Source organism: Monodelphis domestica, chromosome 2, assembly GCF_027887165.1.
Source record: "Monodelphis domestica isolate mMonDom1 chromosome 2, mMonDom1.pri, whole genome shotgun sequence".
In the NCBI taxonomy this organism is placed as follows: domain Eukaryota; kingdom Metazoa; phylum Chordata; class Mammalia; order Didelphimorphia; family Didelphidae; genus Monodelphis; species Monodelphis domestica.
Genome location: NC_077228.1, coordinates 150859412 through 150878357, shown reverse-complemented (window position 1 = coordinate 150878357; position 18946 = coordinate 150859412). Strand labels below are relative to the sequence as shown.

Here is an 18946-nt window from a genome sequence, read left to right as displayed (position 1 = left end):
AAATGCAGTATTAAATAATTCACTTAGCTAACTGATAACAGATATAATAGTTTAGTTATATATATAAAATAGTTACATATATAACAGATATAATAGTTTAGATAACAGATATAATAGGCTAGTATTTTTCATTAATTAATCATTAATCAAAGTTCTTTTGTAGATCTATTAGTCAGATCTTCAAGCATGTGTTGATGTAATATATGTAGGACTCTTGCATTTAATGTTAATTATCATCACGTTAGTTCAAGGAGGCATCTAGCATTATCTAAAATGTGGAGGGAGATGGCTCCTCTATTAAGCATTGACATTAATGAATAATTATTAAATATGTTATAAATAATAATTAGGCATATTGAGACAAAAGTCTCCATATGAATTAGTCCAAGGAAGAACATATGCTCTGTGGTGTGTTTGAAAAACTTGTCCTTAATTGGCTGTTTCCTACATTATATTCATGATACAAATTATTAAAATAATCTTAATGAGAAAGAAAAGTAATTATATAGTTGTGGAGATGATCTTTATTTCTGATGGAATATGAATAGAATTAATGTATACCTATATGATTCACCTAACTGAATTTTTAATATGTATTAAGTATTAAGTAGATCTTCATAGTGGTCTTACTTTAAAAAAAACTAGTCTTTAACAAATTCTCATTCACATATATATTTTTTTTTTTTTTTAAAAACCCTTACCTTCCGTCTTGGAGTCAATACTGTGTATTGGCTCCAAGGCAGAAGAGTGGTAAGGGCTAGGCAATGGGGGTCAAGTGACTTGCCCAGGGTCACACAGCTAGGAAGTGGCTGAGGCCAGATTTGAACCTAGGACCTCCCGTCTCTAGGCCTGGTTCTCAATCCACTGAGCTACCCAGCTGCCCCCCACATATATTTTTAAAATTAGCTTTTCACATGTTTTTAGTTGTTTAACCTAGGGCTTTATGCTACCATTACTTTTTTTTAAAGTCAGTCTTTTAGAAATTTTTTAAACTTTCTTATATAGTTTTTTTTTCTCTTCTAGATAGGATACTATATTGAGTTTATTTTTATGAAGCACAGAAGTTGGTACCAAAGTTCCACAATAGTTATATTTTCTTTTATTGAATAAGATAGCCTGCTTTTGGTCTATAAACAAACACATAACAAATAACAGTGATATTATGCATTACTATCTTATAATTTATCATTATTCTTGTTTTTAGTAAAGTAACATAACAAAACAATAGTAATTATATAAATAAGCACTTAGTAGCTAATATTAATAGGAAGACTAGATTAGTACAATAGATTTAAAGTAATCTAGAAAATAATACCTTTTTACTTTTAAGGTGATACTGGACCAATGGTAGCTGCTACCTTGAAGCTTGGAATTGCCATCTTAAATGGGGGAAATTCTACAGTACAGCAGGTAATTTCTTGAAATCATTCTATTTTACCATAATCTAGCTAAGGTAGTATTAATAATGTAATATGCTTATATTAAATATGTAATTATACATATCAATAATGTGATATAAATGCATAGAACGTTATCAGAAATTTGATAAATAGAGCAGTCAAGAAGATCTGATTCAAATATATCTCGATGATGACCAACTCATTAAACTTTTCTAAGCCTCATTTTTTTTTTGTTTTTAAAATACTTGTAAGTACTTATATCAAAGGAGTGTAAGAATTTGTAGCTGATCACCAGTTACAAAATACTCTTTTGTAGGTGTCCACCTGAAAGGGAAGTTGAGGAGTGAGGGAAAATGGGTGGAAGTGTTTAAAGATTAAGATGGGGAAGACATAGTAAAGAAGTATATTTCAGCATGGTATTCAGCCTGTCAGTTTGCTCCTCTGATGTGAGAGAGTGATCCCCAGGTGAATATAGTTTTTATTCAAGTTTCAAGGAATGGGGGATGGGAGATAGTTAATCAGGCATGTGACATGTTAGAGAATTTAACATCTGCTCAGGGAAACAACCTCAAGATGAAAGAGAAGGAGGCTAAGACAATGTACAGGCCAATGCCCAGCCCAGAGATTCATTTGACCTTTGGACTGCAGGCATGGGAAGGGGTCAGAATACCACAAGGTTTGAGTCTCAATGCCATTCAAGGATCCAGAAATCAATTATGTGAAATATTAGTGCTATACCCATAATACTGGTACATGAGCACATTGCTCGTAAGAGGCAGCTTTTGAATGCATCTTTAATATTATCATGATTTTTTTATACTTGAGACCCTGCAGAATATAATGAAAAAAATCTTTGTATTTAGGATACTGTGTAAATTTAGAAGTACTATCTGCATTATTACTACTGAATACATTGCTTTTATTATTCTTATAGTAAAATTATTAAGTAAAATAAATACTACCTATTATAATAGTTAGATTCTCTGACTTCTCATCTTCCTCCCTAATAGTTTTAGGTCCTTATTTTGTAATATAGGAATTCCTTGACTAGTAAGTGACATTTGAAGTCTTGCAGCTATGATTTACATAAATAATAGTTATCTACCTTAGTCATCCATGCATTAATAAATATATATTCATCATATATACACAAATTTGAGGATTTGACTAACATATTATAACTATTTTTAGGTAGTTACAAATACTTTTAAGTTAAAAAGAGTTAAAATTACCTGAATAAGGGTAAAATCACCCCAAATACATATTTAACATATTGAATTTTTAAAAGTGGCTAGCCCTAAGCCTCTTTAAGTTAGTGATATCAGTTTGAATATTATATTTCTTTCCATTCTATTTGCATTGATATCATTTGTTTATACATCATCTTCACCATCAAATATCTCTCTCCTAATCAGTAACTTTTAACAGATTGTAACAGACTTTTTAAAAAGAGGCAAAGAAGCAATATAGTCACATTAATAATCACATTAACTAAATTTGACAGTATATGAATGTTTCACAACAGTGATTCCTCACTTGTATGAAGGAGACTGAGACCTCTGTTTTCCCATCAATTATACTTTATTCAGCTTATTGTTTGTGTTGTTGTTCTTAACATTTCCCTTGTTGTAGTCATTGTATAGATTTTTTTCCTGGTTCTACTTGACAATGATTCAGCATATGGCTTCTCTTGCTTTGATTCCTTCATATTGATTATTTTATGGCACAATAATTTTCCATTCCATGAATAAAACATCATTTCCTTAGCTATTTCATCAATCAATAGGTGTCTGCTTTTTCTAGTTCTTTGTTTCTTCAAAAAGAGATTTTACGCTTCTTTTTGGGTCTATATGGAACTTTCCCTCCCCACTTTTCACTACTTTGGTATATATGTGGGACTTCTGGATATACACAGGATATGGGTTTTTTAGTCACCTTTTAAGCAAATTCCAAATACTCAAAGAATGGGTGAAACAATCCATGACTTTAAATGCAGCATATTCATAGAACTCTCTTTCCATAACTCTGCTGCTATTCAGTCTTTCCATCTTTTGTCAAAATATTTTTACATCAGATATCAAATATTTGTTAGAGCCCAAACCAGTTAAATACACACACACATATACAAATGAGAAATAGAAGCAGTCAAAATAGTAATTTTCATAAATTTCAATAACATAAATTCTCTAATTCATAAGTGATAAAATTATTTCAACAAATATTTCTCAAAAGATAAGTGATTCTCTTTCAAAAGCAGACTTCCAGCACCACTGAGTGACTCAGTGGATTGAGAGCCAGGCCCAGAAATGAGAGATCCTCAGTTCAAATCTGGCCTCAGACCCTTCCTAGCTGTGTGGCCTGTACTAGTAGGGAAATTAAGAAGGAATCAATGTGATGCCAGATACTTGAGAAAGAGTATTTCTCTCACAGACCCTGGCAAGTCACTTGACCCATATTGCCTAGTCCTTACTGCTCTTCTGCCTTAGAACCAATACACAATATTGATTCTAGGATGGAAGGTAAGGGTTTAATTAAAAAACAGTGGGCTTCAGAGAAGACTGGAAAGCATTTTGATAAGAGACTAAGGTTAAACCATCACTTTATACTGTGTGTCACAATAAACTCAAAATGGATTTGGACCCTGACTATAAAATGTGACACCATAAAAAAATTAAATCAGATATTTTTCAGAGTTGTGACTGAGAAAATTCTTAACCAAACCAATAGAGGAAGCCATTTAAAAAAACAGGCACTTTCCATTTCATAAATATTTTAATTTTTATAAATAAAATCAATTAAGACAAACTAGAAAAGAAATGGAATTGGAAAAATATTTTATCATATATCTCCAATAAAATATTATTAAAAATTATATATGAAAATGATAAAAACATGTATGACACAAACATTCCCCAGAAGATCTATTTGACAAATAGTAAATAGTCAAAAGATATGAGCTATTTTCAAAAAAAGACTTGTAACCTCTACCTGAGGAGAACTAGGTTGCACAGTAGATACAGTACAAGGCCTGGCATTAAGAAGACCTGATGTAATCTCAGACATTAGCTGTGTGATCATGTTTGCCTCAGTTCCCTCATCTATAAAATGAGCTACAGGAGGAAATGGCAAACCACTCTAGTATTTTCCCCAAGAAAAGCCAAAATAGTCAGGAAGACTCAGAAACAACTGAAACAACTGAAGAACAAAGACCTTTAAATGATCATATGAAAACAACTGAGGAAATGAAATGCAAATTATATTATCATTTTTCCATGTTAATCATTTTACAGAAGAGATCTCAAACCAAAAATAAAAAAGAAGAAATAAAGTTAAATAGTATGTTTTTATCTGCTTTCCAACTCCATTTATTCTGTAGATATGTTGTTGGCACCTAGTTATTTATATGTGATTGACTATACAAGAGCATGAGTTCCTCAAGGGTATGTCATTTTTTAGCCATTATTTATATCCTCAGTATTTAGCATAGTACCTGCCACATAGTAAACACTTAATAAATGCATACTATTATTGTAAAATTTCAGAGAGCCTGAAAAAGTTAATGATGAAACCATTTTTATTCTGTTCTCTAAGAAGTAATGGATTTAAAAGAGTTTTTAGTGGTTGACTTTCAGGAAAATCTTTTCCTTGCAAAAGAACTCTCATGAAGAATTTAACCATGATTATATGTTGTAGATAATGACATTCTTCTTTATTTCTTCCATTATAGAACCTTACAGTATTGTTAGCCCTTTTGTTTTGATCCTTTCACCTATGATCAATACTCCCATAATCCTGTGGTTTGTTAAAGGGAAGAAAAGGTTTTTTTTTTTTTTAAATAAAAGGTTGGACTGGATTATTTAAGAATAGTCTTGCCAGGAATTTTAATTAATTCCAAGAGATTTATTTAACAATTTATTTACAAAATATAGAAAGAGTAAAGTAGGAAATCAGAGAGAGGAGAAGGTAAGATATCTAGCCTATGCACTAAGTATTTTGCTCCAGCCCCTGGCTCAACCCAGGCAGGGGAGTTTCATCCTTAGCTGGAGAGGCCTTGGCATTGAGCCTTCTTATGCTTAGAATGAACCATTCTATTTCTCCACTTATTATAATAAATATAATGCCCCATTCCTCCTGTTCTATAGATTGATTTATTTTTAATTTTACATATTTTTCTTTTTTTAATTGAAATGTGTTTGCTTGTACATTAAATTACCCAGATAACCTGCTACCCTCATTAAAGAAGGCATCATTTGACAAAAAAGAAATATGTATACATAAAACTATGTATTGCATATTTCTATTTATCACTTCCTTCTCTGGACAAGGATTTACACAAGTCATTCTTCAAATAATATTTCTGTTTCTGCATATAATGTTCTCTTGGTTCTGCTAGTTTCAGTCTATATGTAAGGTATTTTGCATTTTATTTTAATTAATATACTTATCATGTCTTATGCCTCAGTAATATTCCATCACAATCATATGCCACAACTTGTTTTACCATTCCCCAACTGATGGACATCCCTTTAATTTCCAGTTGTTGCCACCATAAAGAAAACTAGTATAAATATTTTCGAACGTAAAACTTCTTTTCCTTTTTCCATGATCACCTTATGAAATAAACCCAATAATGGTATTGCTGGGTAAAAAGGTATGCAGTTTTAGAAATTTTTGACCATAACTTCAGATTGCTTTCCAAAATTGGATCAGTTCACAGTTCCATCACAGTGTATGTGTCCCCATTTTTCCTTATTCTTTCTGACATTTTTCATTTTGCTCTTCTATCATTTTATTTTTTTTTTAATTCCTTACCTTCCGTCTTGGAGTCAACACTATGTATTGGCTTCAAGGCAGAAGAGTGGTAAGGGCTAGGCAATGTGGGTCAAGTGACTTGCCCAGAGTCACACAGCTGGGAAGTGTCTGAGGTCAGATTTGAACCTAGGACCTCCATCTCTCGCTCTGACACTCAAATCACTGAGCTACCCAGCTGCCCCTTCTATCATTTTAGCCAATCTGATAGGTGTGAGATATCTCAGAGTTGTTTTGACTTGTGCTTCTCTCTTTAGAGCATTTTTTTCCATACAATTATGTATAGCTTTGATTTCTTAGTTAAAAAATTCTGTTCATACCTTTTAATCATTTAACCATTTATCATTTGAGGAATGACTCGTATTCTAATAAATGTGACAAATTTCTCTTAAATATCTTGCATTTTAAACCTCTATCCAAGAAACTGTCAATATATTTCCCCCTCCAATATTCTGCTTCCCCTCTAATCTTGGCTATATTATTTTTATTAATATAAAAACTTCTAAATTTAATATAGTCAAAATTATCCATTTTACATCTCACAGCCTTTCTGTCTCTGGTTTATTTGTAAATTCTTCATCTATCCATAATCTAATAGTTAACATGTTCTCTGTTTTTCTGATTTGCTTATGATATCTCCCTTTATGCCTAGGTCATGCATCCATTTTGATCTTATCTTGCTAAATGGTGTAAGATATTGTTCTATATCTAGTTTCTGTCAGACTGTTTTCCATTTTTCCCAAAAATTTTTGTCAAATACTAAATTCTTATACTCAGAGCTTGGATTTTTCTTTTGTCAAATACAAGATTACTATGACCTTTTACAGTTGTACATTGTATGTCTGTTCTGTAGTATACTTTTCTGTTTCATAACCAGTACTAGATACTTTTAATAATTTTTACTTTATAATAATTTAAAATCTGGTACTGCTAGACCTACTTCCTTTACTTTTTTTCTTAAATTCCTTTGATATTCTTGGTCTTTTGTTTTTTTTAAATTATTTTTATCATTTTTCTGTATACTATATGTTTAGTCATATGGATTTAACCACCAAATTTGTGTACTGTTTCAATTTCCCTATGCAGTGTGATAGTAAATTGGGATGAAAATGTTTAAGCATTCATTCAATCAGTGTTTTTCTCTCCCATTTTTAAACATCATTTTCTTTTTTTTAATTTTATAATATTTTATTTGATCATTTCCAAGCATTATTCATTAAAGACAAAGATCATTTTCTTTTCCTCCCCCCACACTCCATAGCCGACGCATGATTCCACTGGGTATCACATGTGTTCTTGATTCGAACCCATTATCATGTTGTTAATATTTGCATTAGAGTGTTCGTTTTGAGTCTCTCCTGTCATGTCTCCTCAACCACTGTAGTCAGGCAGTTGCTTTTCCTCGGTGTTTCTACTCCCACAGTTTGTCCTCTGCTTATGAATAGTGTTTTTTCTCCTAGATCCCTGCAGATTGTTCAGGGACATTACACCGCTACTAATGGAGAGTCCTTTACGTTCGATTATACCACAGTGTATTAGTCTCTGTGTACAATGTTCTCCTGGTTCTGCTCCTTTTGCTCTGCATCACTTCCTGGAGGTCTTTCCAGTCTCCATGGAATTCCTCCACTTTATTATTCCTTTTTGCACAATAGTATTCCATCACCAACATATACCACAATTTGTTCAGCTATTCCCCAATTGATGGGCATCCCCTCGTTTTCCAATTTTTGGCCACCACAAAGAGCGCAGCTATGAATATTCTTGTACAAGTCTTTTTGTCCATTATCTCTTTGGGGTACAGACCCAGCAGTGCTATGGCTGGATCAAAGGGTAGACATTCTTTTATCGCCCTTTGGGCATAGTTCCAAATTGCCCTCCAGAATAGTTGGATCAGTTCACAACTCCACCAGCAATGAATTAATGTCCCTACTTTGCCACATCCCCTCCAGCATTCATTACTTTCCTTTGCTATCTTGTTAGCCAATCTGCTATGTGTGAGGTGATACCTCAGAGTTGTTTTGATTTGCATCTCTCTGATTATAAGAGATTTAGAACACTTCTTCATGTGCTTATTATTAATAGTTTTGATTTCTTTATCTGAAAACTGCCTATCCATGTCCCTTGCCCATTTATCAATTGGAGAATGGCTTGGATTTTTGTACAATTGATTTAGCTCTTTATAAATTTGAGTAATTAAACCTTTGTCAGAGGTTTCTATGAAGATTTTTTCCCAATTTGTTGTTTCCCTTCTGATTTTAGTTACATTGGTTTTGTTTGTACAAAAGCTTTTTAATTTGATATAGTTGAAATTATTTATTTTACATTTTGTGATTCTTTCTATGTCTTGCTTGGTTTTAAAGTCTTTCCCCTCCCAAACGTCTGACATGTATACTATTCTGTGTTCACCCGATTTACTTATGGTTTCCTTCTTTATGTTTAAGTCACTCACCCATTTTGAATTTATCTTGGTGTAGGGTGTGAGGTGTTGATCTATTCCTAGTCTCTCCCACACTGTCTTCCAATTTTCCCAGCAGTTTTTATTGAATAGTGGATTTTTGTCCCAAAAGCTGGGATCTTTGGGTTTATCGTATATTGTCTTGCTGAGGTCGCTCACCCCCAGTCTATCCCACTGATCCTCCTTTCTGTCTCTTAGCCAGTACCAAATTGTTTTGATGACTGCTGCTTTGTAATATAGTTTAAGGTCTGGGACTGCAAAGCCCCCATCATTTGTGTTTTTTTTTCATTATTTCCCTGGGTATCCTTGATCTTTTGTTATTCCAAATGAACTTTGTTATGGTTTTTTCTAAATCAGTAAAGAAATTTTTTGGGAGTTAAATGGGTATGGCATTAAATAGATAGATAAGTTTGGGTAGGATGTTCATTTTTATTATATTGGCTCGTCCTATCCATGAGCAGTTAATGTTTTTCCAATTGCTCAAGTCAAGTTTTAGTTGTGTGGAGAGTGTTTTGTAGTTGTGTTCATATAGTTACTGTGTTTGTCTTGGCAGATAGATTCCTAGGTATTTTATTTTGTCTAAGGTGATTTTGAATGGGATTTCTCTTTCTAATTTTTGCTGCTGAGCTGTGTTGGAGATATATAGAAATGCTGATGACTTATGTGGGTTTATTTTGTATCCTGCAACTTTGCTAAAGTTGTTGATTATTTCAATTAGCTTTTTGGTTGAATCTCTAGGATTCTTTAAGTAGACCATCATGTCATCTGAAAAGAATGATAACTTAGTCTCCCCCTTGCCTATTTTGATGCCTTCAATTTCTTTTTCTTCTCTAATTGCTACTGCTAGTGTTTCTAGTACAATGTCAAATAGTAGAGGTGATAATGGGCATCCTTGTTTCACTCCTGATCTTAATGGGAATGCATCTAGTTTATCCCCATTACAGATGATATTAGCTGATGGTTTTAGATATATACTGTTTATTATTTTTAGGAACGACCCTTCTATTCCTATGCTTTCTAGTGTTTTTAATAGGAATGGGTGTTGTATTTTATCAAAGGCTTTTTCTGCGTCTATTGAGATAATCATGTGGTTCTTGTTGGTTTGCTTGTTGATGTGGTCAATTATTTGGATGGTTTTCCTAATATTGAACCAGCCCTGCATCCCTGGTATAAATCCTACTTAATCATGGTGGATGACCCTTCTGATCACTTGCTAGAGTCTTTTTGCTAGTATCCTATTTAAGATTTTTGCATCTATATTCATTAGGGAGATTGGTCTATAGTTTTCTTTCTCTGTTTTTGACCAGCCTGGTTTTGGAATCAGTACCATGTTTGTGTCATAAAAGGAGTTTGGTAGAACTCCCTCTTTGCTTATTATGTCAAATAGTTTGTATAGTATTGGGATTAACTGTTCTCTGAATGTTTGATAGAATTCACAGGTGAATCCATCAGGCCCTGGGGATTTTTTCTTAGGAAGTTCTTTGATGGCTTGTTGGATTTCATTTTCTGATATGGGATTATTTAAGAATTCTATTTCTTCTTCTGTTAGTCTAGGCAGTTTGTATTTTTGTATATATTCATCCATTTCATGTAAATTGGTGTATTTATTGCCATATAATTGGGCAAAGTAATTTTTAATGATTGCCTTAATTTTCTCTTCATCGGAGGTGATGTCCCCCTTTTCATCTTTGATGCTGTTAATTTGCTTTTCTTCTTTCCTTTTTTAATTAGATTGACCAGTACTTTCTCTATTTTGTTTGTTTTTTCAAAGTACCAACTTCTTGTCTTATTTATTAAATCAATAGTTCTATCACTTTCGATTTTATTAATTTCTCCCATAATTTTTAGGATTTCTAGTTTGGTTTTCTGCTGGGGGTTTTTAATTTGATCGCTTTTGAGTTTTTTATTTGCATTTCCAATTGATTGATCTCTGCTCTCCCTAGTTTGTTAATATATGCACTCAGGGATATGAATTTACCTCTGATTACCGCTTTGGCTGCATCCCAAAAGGTTTGAAAGGATGTCTCGCCATTGTCATTTTCCTTGATGAAATTATTAATTGTTTCTATGATTTCTTCTCTAACTAAATGATTTTGGAGTATCATAATGTTTAATTTCCAATTAGTTTTTGATTTTGTTTTCCATGTACCATTACTAATCATTATTTTTATTGCCTTGTGATCTGAAAAGGCTGCATTTATTATTTCTGCTTTTCTGCATTTGTGTGCCATGCTTCTGTGATCTAGTGTATGGTCAATCTTTGTGAATGTGCCATGTGGTGCTGGGAAGAAGGTGTATTCCTTTTTATCCCTATTTATTTCTCCATATTTCTATTAATTTTAAATTTACTAATATTTCATTCACTTCTTTTACCTCTTTCTTATTTATTTTTTGATTTGATTTATCTAAATTTGATAATGGTTGGTTCAAGTCTCCCACTAATATGGTTTTACTGCTTATTTCTTCCTTCAATTCTCCTAGTTTCTCCATTAGAAATTTGGGTGCTATATTATTTGGTGCATACATGTTGATTAGTGATATTTCCTCATTATCTAAAGTCCCTTTTAACAAAATATAATTACCTTCCCTATCCCTTTTGATCAGGTCTGTTTTTGCTTTGGCTTTATCAGATATCATGATTGCCACTCCTACCTTCTTTCTGTCAGTTGAGGCCCAGAAGGTCTTACTCCATCTTTTAATTCTGACCTTGTGGGTGTCTACCTGCCTCATGTGTGTTTCTTGAAGACAACATATGGCAGGGTTTTGGATTCTAATCCATTCTGCTATTTGTCTGCATTTTATGGGTGAGTTCATCCCATTCACGTTCAGAGTTATGACTGTCAATTGTGGACTCCCTGGCATTTTGATATCCTTCCCTAATTCTAACCTTTCTTCTTCAGCTCTACCTTTTAGTCCAGTGATTTACTTTAAATCAGTCCCCCTTGTCCCCTCCCTTGATATGTTTCCCTTTCTAGTCCCTCCCTTTTTGTTCCCTCCCCATACCCCCTCTTCTTCCCTCCCTTTTTTGTGTTCCCTCCCCCCTACCCCCTTGGTTTTCCCTTCTCCCTTCCCTTGTTGGATAAGATAGAATTCAAGATCCCAATGGATCTGGATGTTATTCCCTCTCAGAGTTAATTTCCCTGAGAGTAAGGTTTAAGTAAAAAATCTCTTCCTCTCCTTATAGGAGTTTTCTTCCCCTCCCCTTCCCATATGAATTTTTGTGTGAGAAAGATTATTCTATTTGGTCTTTCTTTTCCCCCTATTTACACATTACATTTCCCCCACATGTTAATATACATAGATTGATATAAATGTAGTCCTTATAGAAGAGAGTTTGAATAAAAGAAAAAGGTAACATTTTTCTCCTTTTCCCTTTCCTTCATATTTACCTTTTCAGGTATTCCATGCTCTTCGTTTTTCAATATCAAACTTTCCACAGAGCTCTGGTCTTTTCATTGCAAAAACTTGGAAATCTTCTATTTTGTTGAATGTCCATACTTTCCCTTGGAAGTATAAAGTCAATTTTGATGGATAGCTGATTCTTGGTTGAAGGCCTAGCTCTCTTGCCTTTCTGAAAATCATGTTCCATGCCTTGCGGTCATTCAGAGTGGAACTTGCAAGGTCTTGTGTGACCCGGATTGGCATTCCTTTATATCTAAATTGTCTTTTTCTGGCTTCTTGTAAGATTTTTTTCTTTTGCTTGAAAGCTTTGGAATTTGGCAATTACATTCCTGGGAGTTGTCTTTTGGGGATTTAGTGTAGAGGGTGTTCTGTGAACTCTTTCAGTGCCTGTATTGCCCTCTTGTTCTAGGATCTCTGGGCAATTTTCTTTGTTTATATCTTGTATTATGATGTCGAGTTTGCTGTTTATTTCTGGCTTTTCTGGTAGTCCAATTATTCTTAAATTATCTCTTCTCCCTCTATTTTCCAAGTCTATGACCTTGTCAGTGAGATATATTATGTTCTCTTCTAATTTCTTGATCTTTTGGCTTTGTTTTATTAATTCTTGCTCGTTGTCTTTGAGTTGCCTAATTCTGACCGTTAAAGCCTGGTTTTCCTTTTCACTTTGGTCAAACTGGTTTTGTAGATGCGTGAATTTCTTTTGCATTATTTCCCACTTTTCCTCCCAAAAGGCTTCCATCTTTTTGATCCTTTCTGATTCAAATTCTTCATGGGTTTGTGGAGAGTTTCCATTTCCCTTGGGAGGTTTCAGAGCATTTGCTTGTGTTTCCTCTTCTATCTCCTCTGTATTTTGTATTTTTGCTCCATAAAATGTGTCCAAAGTTGCCCCCTTTTTCTTGTTTTTCTTGGAATTTTGAGGCTTTTGTGATTCTGTGGAGTTTGCCATCTCTATCTGAGTGGGGAGGACTAGCTTTTCTTATCTCTGTCTGGTGTTCAGAGGTTTTAGCCCTAGGCAAATTGTCCATTCTCCTCAGCTGTTTTGTCTTCCTGGGGAGGCCAGGAATTACTGGTGTTTCCATGTTACTGCCCTCCTCAGTTCCCTCCCGATGCTTCTCCTTTGCCTTACTTCCACACTCTGAGCCTGGCTCGGCCCTTTCAGCGAGGTGCTTGTTTCAGTGCCTTAGCAGGCTAGAAGTGCCTACACTCTGAGGGGGGAGGGGCCACAGCTTCCCGGAGTGTCGAGGGCTCCTGATAGGATTATGACTTGAGGCAGGGACCTTCCCTGAGACTTGGATGGAAGGATCCAGCCAGGGGGCTGCAGGCTCCCCGTCTCTCTCTGTTTCCCTGCTGTCTGGGTGCCCCCGTGACTGGGTCAGGTTGTTTTCAGGAAGCAGCCTTCAGAATAGTCGGCCCAGAGGCTCTGACGTTCCCTCTGCTACCTCGGACTCAGCTCTCTGGGTTGGGGGGGATGGGTCCTGGGACCTTCCTTCTGCCTACCCCTTAGGTCCGAGTGATCTTGGGTTCTGGCTTTTGGGGGGCCGTACCTTTTGATCCAGGTCCTGCAGGAGGATTCCCGGGGTCTATGCTGTTGTTCGTTTTGAATTTCGGTGCTGTAGGAGCATATAGTTTGAGTTTGGTAGGGAAGGGTTTCTGGAGATCTGAACTTTAGCTTTCTCTAAGCCGCTATCTTGACCGGAAGTCTAAATATCATTTTCTAAGAATGCACTTAAACAATTTTTGTAGTCAAATTATATGATACTTTATAGGGGTGATAATAGAGAGAGCTGAATTTCTAAATATGTTGCTCATTAATAGTACTGAAAATTATAAAATCATAGTGCTATTTTTGGAAAACATTTTCATTTTACTAATGTTTTTGGTAAACTCCAAACTGGCCCCTCTCTAATTTATATGTTTTAGAATCTAGGATCTCAAAGCCTTTATTGCAGATTGTTTTGAGCATAGGAAAGATTATCTTATTTTCTCATATTTATGGTATTAGTAGAAAAGTAGCTTCACTGTTCTTGGTGCATTCATTAATTCATGTATATATGAATTTATTGTTATCTTGCCTTAACTTATCTGACAGTATTTCATTACAAAGATAATAGTAATATTCTTCACGTGTAATGTATATTCATCTACATTTTGTCAAAATGACAGAAAATTTTATTTTATATTTGTTGTGTGTATGGTTTATGTATTTGCTGTAGAAAATGCTTGACTACCTCAAGGAGAAAAAGGATGTTGGCTTCTTTCAGAGCCTTGCTGGCCTGATGCAGTCATGTAGGTAAGAAATTAACCTATTTCAATCAATCAACGTTTTTCTTGTAATATTTAAAAAATATATAGATGTGTATATACATATGATTTGTCAAAATAGAGAATCTAAATTTCTTTCATATAGACTTCTGAAAATGAATTAAATATTGAAATCCAAAATGATTTCTATTTCATTTCAGTGACAATTTATTAAAGACTTGCTATATGCAGGGTACCTTGCTGGGTGCTACACATACAAAGACCAAAAGGGATACATTTCCTACCTTCAAGGAATTACATTCTAATGGAGGGATAGTACTTATAAAAAAAATGAATGCAGCATAATTTTGGGTTGGGGAGAACACTAACCAAGGACATAATCAGGATCAGCTTTGTATAGGATGTGGTATATAGGTATTCCAAAAGGCAAAGATGAAGTCACAAAACATTAAAAAAATGGAGGACTGTGTATGCAAAGCCACTAAGGTAGATAATGGATAGTTTTGTATTAAAAAAAAGCAAGTAAACCTTTTTGACTGGAATATAGAGTAAGTTAAAGAGGGAAGGAGGGAGAAGAGAAGTGATGTCAAAAAAGGCTAAAAAAATAGACTAGTGTATATGAGGTCACTAAAAGAGAGAATACTGAGAGAATAAAGAAAATCAGGAAAGTCTTAAACTTCCAGTTAGGCAGCAGGAAATAGACAATGATTGATCACAGGATACTGAACAGTAATTGTTCAAAAGGTAGGAATAGAAGTAGGAAGAGTAACATCACAGAAACACAAAAAAGAGAATACTCATGATTAAATGGAAGATAATAATGTAAAAAAATGGAGAGACATAAAAAATAATGAGGCCTAAGAAAAGGTGATTGTATTTATCATTTAAGAGATAATTTATGGGGCAGCTCAGTGACACAGTAGATAAAGCATCAGGCCTGGAGTTGGGAAGACTTGGGATCAAATGTGATCTCAAATGCTTCCTGGCTGTAGGACCAGGGGTAATTCATTTAATCCCAATTGATTGTCCCTAACTGTTCTAGCTTAGAAGGGACATCACTTCTAAGACAGAAAGTAAGAGTTAAAAAAATAAATAATTTAATAGGCACCTACTATATTTGAAGTTGGTTTTAGACAATAAGGATACATGTGTATATATATATATATATATATATATATATATATATATATATACTCACTTTTGTATATATATATATGTCTATTTATATGACATTATCATTCTTTTGGGGGAAGAGCAATGTGGAGAATATGAAATATGAAATGGATTGTCATAAATCCATAGAAACTACTATAAGAAATTTCAAGAGGAAACTAATCATTTTCAGATTGAAGAGTAGGTTGAGAGAAGAGAAGCCTTCATAAAGAAGGTGGCATCAGAGTTTTACCTTGCAGAAAATCAGGAAGGGGAAATGATTCCAGGTCTGGGAGAAAGGGACCCTGAAGAAAGGAAAGAATAAAAAAGGGGAGTGATATGAATGGGGGAAAGCAGAATAATATGATTTGGTTAAAAAACTGTTCCTGAAAGAAAGTAGTAAACAATAAGATTTAACTGGCAGATTGGAGCCATGTTGAGGGGCTTTTAGTCCTGGGATCAAGAGTTTTAGACTGTAAATTTTTTTTTTTGCTTTTGTCATGTACTTAACAAAAACGGATTTTTCATTATACCATTATAGCTTTGCTTTAAGGGCAAAGGATTCTAATGAGATGTGGGTTTCAGAGTTGAATTCATTTTACAGAATGATGTATTTCTGGAGATCCTGAGAGCCAGGAGATCAGCCAGGTGAAAAATAAAATGAATAAAAATATATATCTCTGTGCTTTATTCTTTAAGGAGAACCACTGAAGTTTATGTGTAAAGAAATCACATGATCAGAACAGTCTATCAGGAAGTTCACTCTATCAGCAATATGAAAGAGAGTGTAGAGGTGGGAAAATTCATTATTAGGTTTTTATAATAATCTTGATGAGCTAATGAAAGCCTAAACTAGTGTAGTTCCATGTGAGTAGAGAGAAGGGATAAAAAAGATAGAATAGAAGAGGTGTAAGGTGAGATAGAAAGGAAAGAATCAAAAGTAAATTAATCCTGCCAAAACAATGGTGGCACATCTATAAAACCAGAAATTAAAGGGTGGGGCCAAGCTCGGGGGAGAAGATGAACAGTTGGAAAACTAATGCTGTGAGGAGAGATTTGGGCTAGGATAAAGCTCTGAGAATCTTCTGCATGGAGTAATCATTAAATACATGGATAAGGATCACTAAGAAGCAGGAAGTAGGGAAATATGGCAAAAGGAAAATAAGAAGCCACCAAAGAAGTCAAGAAAGGAGTGATCAGAGTAGAAGGAAGAGAACCATGAGAATGAATGCCATTTTGCCATTTAAGCCAAGAGGAATGGGATATGAAAAGGAGGAAGTAGCAAGGATAGATAATATCCTACAAAGAGGAAGATAAGAATGTTTTGGGAACATTATTAAAAATATGAGAAACTCTGGGTATTTCAGTGGATTGATAGACAGGCCTAGAAAAATGATTCCCTAAGTTCAAATCTGGCCTCACAACCTTCCTAGCTGTGTGGCATTGATCAAATCACTTAACCCCCATTACCTAACTCTTACCACTCTTCTGCCTTGGAACAAATACAAGGAATTAATTCTAAAGTGGAAGGTAAGAAGTTAAAAATATAAGAGAAACTAAAGCATTTGTGTGGTTGAGGAGTCCTATGCATTCAGTTGAGAGGGAAAGTTTAAAGATGGATTTAAGAGTGGAAATAACTGATGCAATAAAATCAGGAAGGAGAGTAGCTAAAATGACATAGAGGGCAAAGAAATGAAAAGCAAGATAATGCATAGCATCTATCTGGTTGAAAAATTAAATCTAGTCCAGTCCTGTTATTTTATAGATGAGAAAAATAAGGTCTGGAAAAGATAACTAATTTCTCCAAATTTCCATAGGTGACATCCATTCTTCCAAATCACAATTCATGTAGTTATGAATATGTTAATTGATTCCTGTAATGAGTCCTTCCAATGTGAAACTGATTGCAATGTTGTGTATGATGTAATATACGTTCTTTGAAGGCAGGGATTATTGTAGTTTTTGCTTTTGTAATTTCAAAAGACTAGCACAGTATCTTAAGTAAGATAAGTGCCTAATAAATATTATTGATTTGACTTTGCTATTGAATTTAGTTAGTATAATGCCACAAAATAATAGTGATTTCAAAACACTTGGGTCATAAGTTTCTTATGGCCATTAGTTAGTCACCACTCTCTCTATCACTTGTTTTTTTAGTGTTCCCAATCATAAAATTAGGATAATATTATCTGCCTTTCCTATACATAACTTATTATCCTAAGCAAATGAGATAAAGCCTTGAAAGCTCTTTTGAAAAAATGAAACACTCATTTTTATCTATAATCCAAATCACTAAATACATGCCACTGCCATAATTTTGTTTACACAAATCAAATGAAAAGTAATTCCTGAATTATATAAAATGACTTTGTAATAATAATCTGTTAAATTAAATTGACTTGAAACATGATAATGGACCAAAGATCATTTTAAATTTGGTCACAAATTTTCATTTCCCTAGGCCTTTACAATACATTATGTCTATAAAAGTTAATCTATCATATTTGCATATTATTCAGAGAGATATTATTATTGATACTATTATTGATTTTTTAAAATTATACATTGAGTAAATCACTTCAGCTTGATTCCAGCTGTCCAGGCCATTGTCTGGAAAAAGTATTTTAGTAGCTTTCCACAGCCCAGCCAAGAAGTAGACATTTTAGACATTTAAAGAAAGAAAATTGAAGGCAATATGGCAGTATTCTTCTAAGTAAATCATTAAATCAATCTAACACTTAACAGTTTCCCACATACAAGACACAATGCTTAATAGGGTAGAGTGAGAGCTAAGCAGCAGAAATGAAATGATGAAAGACTGAGACAATAAGATTTTGGAGAAAATTAATAGCATATAATATTTTAATTTTACAAAGCACTTTTCATACAGTATCTCATGTGAACCTGAAAAAACCTCTTAAATCATGGCTTGCAAAAGACATACACTAGTTATTTAATAAGTAGTTAATTGGTAACTAAGTGTGTCATACATACTTAGGTATAAATCAAATAAAAAAAAGTCAACAAGCATTTATTAAACATCTACTATGTGCCAGGCACTGTGCTAAACACTGGGGTTAGAAAGAAAGATGAAAATAATTTCTCCCTCAAAGGAACCAGTATTATAATGAGTGAGACAATATGTAAATAACTATATGCAAATAAAATATGTAGAGGATAAATTGGAGATAATCTTAGAAGGAAGGTACTAATATTAAGGAAGACCAAAAAAATCTAAAGTGAAAATTTTAACTGATATTTAAAGGAAGCCAGGAAGCAGAGATAAGGAGGAAGAAAAATTCAGGGGACTGTCACTGAAAAGGTTGATATAGACTTATGCAAAGAAAAGGAAGGATTCTAGTCACGAGATCATAGAGTATACAGAAGGCAGTAGGATTTAAAGAATACCAGAAAGATAGGAAGTGGTCAATTTATAGAGGATTCTAAAAGCCAAACAGAGGAGTTT

The 18946-nt window shown here is 33.9% G+C and overlaps 1 protein-coding gene across 2 annotated transcripts in view; it reads left to right on the top strand.

The window, feature by feature from the left end:
- The window catches only part of RYR2 (ryanodine receptor 2), a 760518-nt gene that overhangs the window by 658822 nt on the left and 82750 nt on the right, over nucleotides 1-18946 (top strand). For both annotated transcript variants that reach the window (XM_056816085.1, XM_056816086.1), the window contains 2 exons: nucleotides 1331-1410; nucleotides 14280-14356. In XM_056816085.1, the coding sequence (XP_056672063.1) occupies nucleotides 1331-1410; nucleotides 14280-14356 (157 nt within the window). The remainder of the gene's footprint in view (nucleotides 1-1330; nucleotides 1411-14279; nucleotides 14357-18946) is intronic.